Raw genomic sequence first — 9,297 nt, forward strand, 5'->3', positions numbered from 1 at the left:
TTCTTCTTCTTCTTCTTCTTCTTATTATTATTATTATTATTATTATTATTATTATTATGTGTGTGGATATTTCCTCCTCCACCCACTGATCTCACTCGATGATAAGTCACTACCGGTCCCCTACCGCATCCTCCGATCCCCTCCCCTCCCCTCCCCTCCCCTCCCCCCCAACCACCACCACCCCCCCGCCCTCAGCCGACCCGACCCCAGCGCGCGCCGTGACGTGTGCGAGATCCCTCGTCTCCGTGTCCGCCCACCGCCGTGGGCTCCGGCCGCCGCTCAATAAAGAGGGGCTCCCGGCTGCGCATCTCCACTCGACTCGCTCGGTCCGCCGACCCGACTTCCCCGACCGGGACGCCAGAGCTGAAGCTCAGCGGAGATAGCAGGCACCTGGCCGCCTCAGGCTAACTCGCTTTCGGCTTTGGTTCGGGATGGAGACCCGCTGGACTGCGCGGAGCCGCCGGAGCAGCAAGATCCGCCGCTTCAAGAGTGAGTGCATTTTTCTTTCTTTCTTTCTTTCTTTCTTGGACAAACTCTTTCACTTGTTACAAAGTGTTCAGTTTAGCACAACTTTGTTTAGTATGGTTTAACTTTCCATTATTATTATTATTATTATTATTATTATTCAGAATATCATAGAGAAACTAAATGCACTGCTATTATTTGTCGTATCTTTCATGCTCTAGTATGAAGCACTTCTTCTGGTTTTGTTCATTTTTCATGCACAAGTTCTTTTTTAACGCGCACATTATTACATAATGTAACATTTTTAAAACGACGCAACTGAGAAGTAACTGTGCGACAAAAGATGAACCGAATTTATTCATTATTGTGTCCTTGTTGTCATGAACGGTAATGTTTAATATCTGTGCCTAAAGCAGGCGTGATTTTAGACAGATTTTATTGCTGTAATCTGTGGCTACAGGGAGCTTTAAACATGATTTCCATCAGCCCACAAACAAAATCTAAATCTGTCATCTGAGGTTTTTCAGTAATCCAGCTCCTCTGTGGATTAAGGAGCCAACATTTGGTTACTTAAAACGTATACTGTACATTAAATTCCTCTTAGTGCACACAGAATTCCTCTATTAAAGTATAAAAAATATTCACCAGTTCTGCACACATGATGTTCTTTCGATTTATCCGCAGGACTTATATCAAAAAAGTGCTGAGAAATAAGTTGAGGTCAGACATGGAAATTCAACCAAGTGCAGCAGAAAATAGACTAAGAGATAAAATCAAGCCTTTAAAAACCCATCTCATGTTCTGCTCCTGTTGGAAGAGTTCAGCATTTTAGATGAACTAAATGAGGTAAATTACCTAACTGCACACAGGAGCAATGAGGTGAAGCATCTGGAAAATCTTGACTTTGCCCATGAATGAGTTTGCCCTGACTTATTTATTTTAACTTCTATTCCTGGGGGCTCCTCTTTGTCCCCTGTTAGCTGATCCTAATGAAGCCTTTTTAATAATGCATGGGAACAGAAACAGAGCCGTGTCACTTTACCGGGGTCTGACGCTGATTCCACCTTTGGGGACATTAAACTTAAAGTGTGTCTTGGATCAGTCTGTAAAAAAAAGTGATGTGCCTTGTTGCTCTCAGTTTACACTTGTAGCAAGCCTGGTACCGTGTTTGCAAGTTGAGCAAACTGTTAATCAAATATAATATGAACACTGAGGACTGAGGTGATGCAGTGACCTCTATAAATACACCCCACACATGGGTATTGACATTGGTTTCTCTATCTGCATTCCTGTATGCTGAGAAATTAAAGTAAATAACATATTTGAACTAAAGTATAAGGGGACAGTGCCAGTCAAAAGTTTGAGTACACCTGGGTACCCTGGGCAATACTTGTATAGAACAAACTGGAGAGAAGAGTGAAAACAAATAATGCACAGGTGTTCTACATCTCTGAGAATTGACACAGAACACTTGGGTTGTTGCTGGCTTCTTTGTGTTGGATGAAACACGTTAACGCATTCCTTATAAAAAAATATCTAGTGGACTCGGATGTTTTTTTTATAGATCACTTTGTTATATACGGTAAATTTATTCATTTAGCTGATGCTTTTCTCCAAAGCAACTTACAAGGTTAAGCTACCTACAATGAATTTTCCCATTTATACAGCTGGGTAACTTTACTGGAACAACTTTATGGGGTAAGTGCCTTAGTCAAGGGTACTTCAACTGGAGGTGGATTCAAACCTACAACCTTTGTTTCCAAAGGGAGCAGCTCTAAGCACAACACTATTAGCTGTTCCATACACTATTCTATAGTATTATATAGTATACTATTACAATATGGTAATATAGTAATAGTCTATTATAGTATATTAAAAACATAATAATATAAGATATACACATACACACAGAGTCTGAAACCACTTGTCCCAAGCAGGGTCAAGGAACATACCCAGCAACATAGGACTCAGGGCTGATGGGGGAGGGGACACCCCAGAAAGGACGCCAGTCCGCCACAAGGCACCCCAAACAGGACTCGAACCCCAGACCTACCACATAAGAGGACCCGGCCAAGCCTGTTGGGCCACCGTGTCCTCTTAATATATGATATAATACCATAATATATGTACATTATAATTTCTTTGGCACAGCTTTCAGTCTCTCTCTGTCTCTCTCTCTCTCTCTCTCTCTCCCCCTCCCTTTCCAGCCCTCTATCATCTCTCTGTCATGGTTTCAAATTTACAATCAGTGTGATGCCTCTTGGGTGTGATCCAGCCTGTGCTGTGTAAGTAAATCCTTTGTCTCTCTGTCTGCCACCCAACATTACCTACCTTCTTCCAGGTGGTCTGTCCTTGTGGCTGGTGGTCTGGCTGGTCCTTGTGAAGCCCAGCCCAGTCCAAGGCTGCCCTCGGCTGTGCGTGTGCTACCCCTCACCCATGACTGTCAGCTGCCAATCACAGAACTTCACCTCCGTACCCGCGGGGGTGCCGTTCAACTCGCAGCGGGTCTTCCTGCAGAACAACCAGATCACCGAGCTCCGGGTCGATTCCTTTGGCTTTGAAACACAGGTATGACGGATTGTTTATGTTACAAATTGCACATTAAGTTAGTTTTTTTGACCTCTTAGAATTATTGTGCTGCTAAGGTTAAGTTTTCACTGGTTTTCCTGTCAATATTGTATTGTTACTACTGTGTACCACATTCCTGCCCCCACTTTTACCACACCTTGCTTCTTCTCATCCTCTTTCTGTTCTTTTCTCCCGTTTCCCCCCCCCCCCCCCATCCACACCTGCAGGTTCTCTGGCTGTATTCAAACAACATCTCCTGGATTGAAGCTGGAGCATTCAGCGAGCTGAGAGAGCTGGAGGAGCTGGACCTGGGGGACAACCCCCACCTGCGCCGCCTGGAAGGGGGTGCATTCCGGGGGCTGGAGAAGCTGCAGAGCCTGCACATGCACCGCTGCCGGCTGGCAGTCCTGCCCCACGACATCTTCCATAAGCTTTACAGTCTGCAGTTCCTCTACCTACAGGAGAACCAGCTTCACTTCCTGCAGGATGACCTCTTTTCTGACCTGGTCAACCTCACCCACCTCTTCCTCCACGGCAACCGTATCCGCACGCTGTCTGAGAATGTCTTCAGGGGCCTCGTGAACCTGGACCGACTGCTGCTGCACGACAACCGTGTCCGGCAGATCAATCGCAGGGCTTTCCGAGACTTGGGCCGGCTCACCATCCTTTACCTCTTCAACAACTCCCTGGCAGAGCTGCCGGGCCAGGTGCTGCGAGACACTGCCAACGTCCAGTTCCTGCGGCTCAACGGAAACCCCTGGTCCTGCGGCTGCGAGGCCCGCCCGCTCTGGGAGTGGTTCCGCAAGTCCCGCGTGTCCAGCTCCGAGCTCGTCTGCGCCTCTCCCTCTCCCAAGCGTGGTTCCGACCTCCGCTTCCTGCGGGAGATGGACTTTGCTCTGTGCCCCCTGCCCGATCCCGGCTCCCTGGCTGGGACCACCACCACCACCTTCAGCACCAAGACCCGCTGGTGGTTCTCTAAGTCTAAGCCCGTGTCCACCTCCAAGGGCATTTTTGCAAAGAGCTCCGAAGTGGTCAAGGCCTTCCCCTTTACCTCAGTAAAACCCTTCAACCCATCCATTTCATCCAACACGTTCTCCACCAAGTACGAAATCGGCGAAGAGGAGGCTGCTCTGCCCAAGCTGGACCCAGAAGAGTACTGGGCCAACTACGGGAACGAAGATGCTTCCGTCCGCTGCTTCGAGCTGGAATGTCCACCTGGTTTTGACTCCCCGGCAATTCCTCCTTCCTCCTCGTCCTCCTCTTGTCTCATTTCCCTCGTCTCCCTCTCCATTATGGCACTTTCCATTCACTTGCTCTTCGGTTGATACTTTCCTCTCTGAAAGCTCCCTTTGCCTTCTGAGAACTTTTGTTTCTCGAAACTCTGCTTGCCTTTTCTCTCTACTTCCTTTGCTAACCTGTGTCTTGATTCTATCCAGTTAAACTCCTAGACCATCCAGCAGTCTAAAAGGGTGTGCCGCTGATGGAGGAAATGACAAGGCAGCGAGGAGATGACCAAATACAGCAGCTCTCGGCTGCATAGGTAAAGAAAGGAACGGCCAGTACTACAGGTCAGCACTGTTACACGGCAAACAAACGCCTCCTATTCGCTGCTGTTGAATGCGCAGCGAGAGTGTTATTAACTGCTATAGTTGCACATACTGCAACTTCAGCAATTTCCACAGTTTTTGCCTATCAGGGTTACTAACACTACTCTTACTATTACTACTACTGTAGTAAATTCTATTGCTACTACACAGCAACATCTTTCTTACAGCTGGTGATATTATTGTAAGCCACGGGTTGAGAGGACTGGTGCATAAAGGCACAGGGATTGTTATTTTTATACTACTGATTTCATATTAATGCTGAAATTTCTGCTTTAAAATCAGTGACAATAGCGCAGTTAGTTTTTAAAGCATTCTTTCATTCACTCGACTGCAGCTGCCACCATTAGTAGATTATTCATATGCCTCCAGCCATAAACAGATTCTGGCAGCATCTCATGTCTGCTGCCATTGAGAAGGTCTCTTTCACTAAAATCATTCTTTTGTTTCGGGAAAAAATGCTAATTCCCAAACCTGGCTGAGAGAGAATGCATTGCAAAGGATTGAAATTCAATCTGAAACAGGTATTGAGAAAAACACAAATGAGACAAAAAAAGCACGAGAAAAGAGAAATGAGCCATTATTTAGATAATTAGCTGATTGATGAGTCATCGGTTGGAAATTAGAAACAGGCGTATCTAGGTAGGCTAACGGCACCAGAGAAAGATGAATATTGCAGTACGTATCATGCAGATAGAGAGCATGACGTAAGGAATGGGAAAGGAGTAAACTGGAGAATGAGACATATGGAGAATAAGAAAAAAGAGAGCAAGAGTCGACAGCTTGAAGTCGAGTAGGAGACGAAATGTAACCCGAGGAGAGGTGGCAAGAAAAGAGAAGAGAGAGAATTTGGAGATGGAGAGTGGGTGAGCTGGGAGGAGAGTAAGCCAAAGGTGCGGCAAGCAAGCGAAGAACAAGTGACTTTTTTTATTCCAGATCTGTTTCTTTTAGCATTCACCAGCAATGATGTTTTACAATGCATAGCATGTAAATACTTTAATACATCCTCTTGTACATAGCAACACTGTGGGTTTTAATATATGGAGCCTGTACTGTATTTTTTTCTGAGTGGTGGCTGTTGCCATGGCTGTTAGCGTTTGTGATGTTTAATTGTGATGAAACACAGGAAAAAGAGGAGACCAAAAACCGAGATGTAGAAGGATGAATAGGAAGGAAATATTCAAATATCCTACATATTTGGATTGAATATCCTTGACCTAATTTAATCAGTTATTACCCGTCGACGGCACTTTTTTGTTGAGCACTGTGAAAATGAGTACAGCACTGGATTTTTATGACGGAGGGATTTTAACCAAACCTCCCCAACTGTAATTTTCAAACTTTATTTTGATGATTTACTTAAAAGCCCTGCCAATACCAGAACAAGCAAAAAAAATTGCAGAGATTTAGAATATGGTGTGCCAGCTTCCAGAATGAAGAAAACACAGCAAACATTAAAGTGCTGGTCTGGATGACAAATGACTCTTATTTGACGAACCATCTGGACTGTCAAACGTACTGACCACAAACAAATCTGAGTGCAAGCAGACCATGTGAGAGGAGTCCTGGACTGCAGAACTGCCAACTGACGGGTTTCCTAAATGACTTATGGATAGCCCAACCGAGGTAGGAGCCACGTGACCGTCTGAGATGCCAGCTAAAAGACAGTCTGACCCACGCCTGACCGAATGGAAAACTCCTCTTGTCCAACAGTAGCAAGTCTACTGGTTACCGAGATGGGACAGCAGACTGACCGACTGACCAGACGGTGCTTCGGTGGAGGAGGAGGATCAGGGATTGGAAGCAGAAATGCAGTCTATTTCTGAGCTTTGCTTCCGCTGCCTGTGTCTCCCTCTCTCCATCTATTGCTCCATCCGACTTTCGTCAGGGATTGTAGGAGTAGCAGTGGGAGTTCTGACGCACTGTGCCCCCCCCACCACATCCATTCCATTACCTCTCTTCCAGTGGGACACCTGTCCTGTCTACTTTAGTCATCAGCCCTCCCCATATCACCCCCCCAGTTCACAGTGTATACAGATCACTGTTAATGCTCTGGATCCGTCTGGTAGGTTGTGTCTCTGCATATTTATGACTTTAATGCACAGAAGGATGATGAGCGATAGTTGAGACAAGAGGCAGATAGGAAGCACAGAGACAGCCCATGGCCAACAAACCTAGACCTTTCTAATATTCATATTTATTCGTTTCACTGAGGCTTTCCTCCAAAGCAACTTACACTGTTTGTACACTAGGATGCTTACAACTATTTACTCGCTTCTACAGCTCAGTAGTTTTTCTCAACCCTCAAGGGTGCTACAGTGTGAGTGGGATTTGAACCTGTGTCCTTTAAGTGGAAGGCAATAGCTCTAACTGCTGCGCCACCCATTGGTCCTTTTTGCCAGCTTCATAACTTCACATGGATTCATGATATTTCCTGCAGGCGTGTCATAACATACTAAACTGTATCGCACTGTGCAAATTTCCAAAAAAATGTATTATTAATTTGATGAACTCAAATTTCAAGCAAGTGTAAACCCCTTTGAATAACAGGTTATAGATATGAACAAATCTGAAAATTATTTTTGTTTTATTCTCCAGGGAACCACATAGGCATGTTGAGGATGAATTGAATGGATCTCACTGATTGTCTTGTGTACTGCTGTGAACTTTTGGTGGTGAACACTTTTAATCAGCTCTACCATGCTAACAGGTTAGCTGGTAATGACAATGCAGCCCATTCTGGCAGCCTGCAGTTGAGGTCAAAGAGGACCAAACCCTGAGTGACCTTCGTTGTGGGGGTCAGCACCAGATGAGGAGTGCACCAGCCCTGTGTTTCTTTCTGTGTGTGTCTGCAAGTGTGAGCGTGAGTACACGAGAGACACTGAGACTGGATGACTGTTGCAACTGTTGCTTGCAAACTGACCTTTAATGCAGTGAACTTGGTCTCTGCAAATGACTGTAAAACAAAAAAATAAACTGATATGTCACAACTGATAATCTTTTGTATTTCAAAGCGGGAAGATGCAAATAAATGTTCTCTTTGTTTTACAAAATGTATCTGTGTTTGCGATCATTTTAACAACTGAATCTCAATGCAGGGGATACCTCCACAGTGGGCATCTGCTAAAAAGTAAATGACCACAGTTAGCATATACTTTACCCTCATAAGAAGTGTGCATTGCAATGCATCACAAACAATGCACCAATATATCTACATAAATACATCTTAACCCATCCTTGCATCTTTCATAAAATATATATTACATGGCATACAAGCCGAAGTGAAACATTTTTGTACTATATGTAGGATGTGCTTACATTACACAGAATTATAATGCACTCAATGTGCCACACAGAGATTACAGCAGCGCTTTACTTACATTATCCAGATGCAAAATACTTTAAAGGGCTTCATTTTCACCAGCGCGCTATAGGTACCTTTTTTAAGGTATAGCTGAAAGGGTTGAACTAACAAACTTTTTATTCTTGTACAATAGCTTGTGTCACATCCTTTCTTTCTTTTTAATTTCCATGGAAACAGACCTACTGCTAAAATATGCCAGGTCACCTCAGTATTCAGTTTTTTAATATTCTAAGTTGCTGTGAGATTAAACAGTGTTCATGTGCACGTCTGTCAATTATGTTAATCGAGCAGATGTCAGTAACGTAGTAGAATATGTTTACTATGTATCTATATAGTGTACATGGCACAGTACATTGTAATAATTTAAATATCCTTTATGTACAGTTCACATGTACCAATCACTCATGCATTTTAATTTGCCATTGCGAGGTTAAGTAGGAAGTGTTTTTTGATTTTAATTTACAAATCTAAGCTCCTTCAAACCAAACTCTGTTTAAATATTGTACTTCAACAGATGAATGTATATGTATTTTGTTTACTTACAAGAATTACATCTGATTATCTCGTGAACAACATCGCAATGATGAATGCAAAAGGCAAAGTCAAAAAAAAAAGAAACTGGGAAGCTGGACGCCAAAAAAGTATTTGGATCAGTCATATCTGTAAGATTGAAACAGCTTACTTCCTGGAGGCTTTGCCCTGCTTGTCTTTGCCATGGGTTCAACGTTCCGAGTGGACAGATGGTCTACACTGAGAGAGGAGCAGTCTGATGTGGTGAAACTTTAATTATGGCCATCTTTAAATCTCCACTACTCTCTCAAATCCCCCAGGACCTCTGTGGTTTATAGTGACTTAGCAGTTGTGGGGGGCTAAATAACTTGTGCATGGGAGATACTTGCCAGAGAGGACAAGAGGGGGGAGGAAGACATCATTACAGACCAGGGTATGATAAGGCAAGCATTCACGAAGGGCCCTGCAATGCCAGCTACCATGTCTCTGCTATGCTTTTCCATCCTCTCTCTTAAGCTCTTCTCCCCATCTCAGGTTCAGAAGGATGCTCCAAACTGAGAAATGACAAACTATATTAGGGACTGAATAATTATGTGATGAGGGCCTGAGTCACCAGGGAAAATTAATGGTGAGCGAGAGGGGAGAACGGGGGGGGGTTGGAAGATGACATTTGGTCCCTAAATTTATGAGTCGACCGGCTGTTGTTCCAAAGATTACACCCCCACAACAGACATACACCATTAATGAAAGTGAGATGCACATGGGGACACCACACACACTCATGCT

General features: G+C 44.3%; 1 protein-coding gene across 1 annotated transcript; it reads left to right on the forward strand.

Moving 5' to 3' along the window:
* Positions 1–299: 299 nt before the first annotated feature.
* On the forward strand, positions 300–7,649 carry LOC108935928 (reticulon-4 receptor-like 2). Its single transcript, XM_018754919.2, has 3 exons — positions 300–489; positions 2,807–3,033; positions 3,261–7,649. Exons 1-3 carry the CDS (start codon positions 432–434, stop codon positions 4,356–4,358), a joined length of 1,383 nt encoding a protein of 460 aa, XP_018610435.1. The 5' UTR covers positions 300–431; the 3' UTR covers positions 4,359–7,649.
* The last annotated feature ends 1,648 nt before the right edge of the window (positions 7,650–9,297 follow it).

This window comes from Scleropages formosus, chromosome 5, assembly GCF_900964775.1.
Source record: "Scleropages formosus chromosome 5, fSclFor1.1, whole genome shotgun sequence".
Taxonomy (NCBI): Eukaryota; Metazoa; Chordata; class Actinopteri; order Osteoglossiformes; family Osteoglossidae; genus Scleropages; species Scleropages formosus.

Coding starts and splice junctions, on each gene's coding strand:
- LOC108935928 (XM_018754919.2), top strand. CDS start 432: ATGGAGACCCGCTGGACTGCGCGGAGCCGCCGGAGCAGCAAGATCCGC. Junction 490..2,806: donor CAAGATCCGCCGCTTCAAGA/GTGAGTGCATTT, acceptor ACCTTCTTCCAG/GTGGTCTGTCCTTGTGGCTG. Junction 3,034..3,260: donor CCTTTGGCTTTGAAACACAG/GTATGACGGATT, acceptor CCACACCTGCAG/GTTCTCTGGCTGTATTCAAA.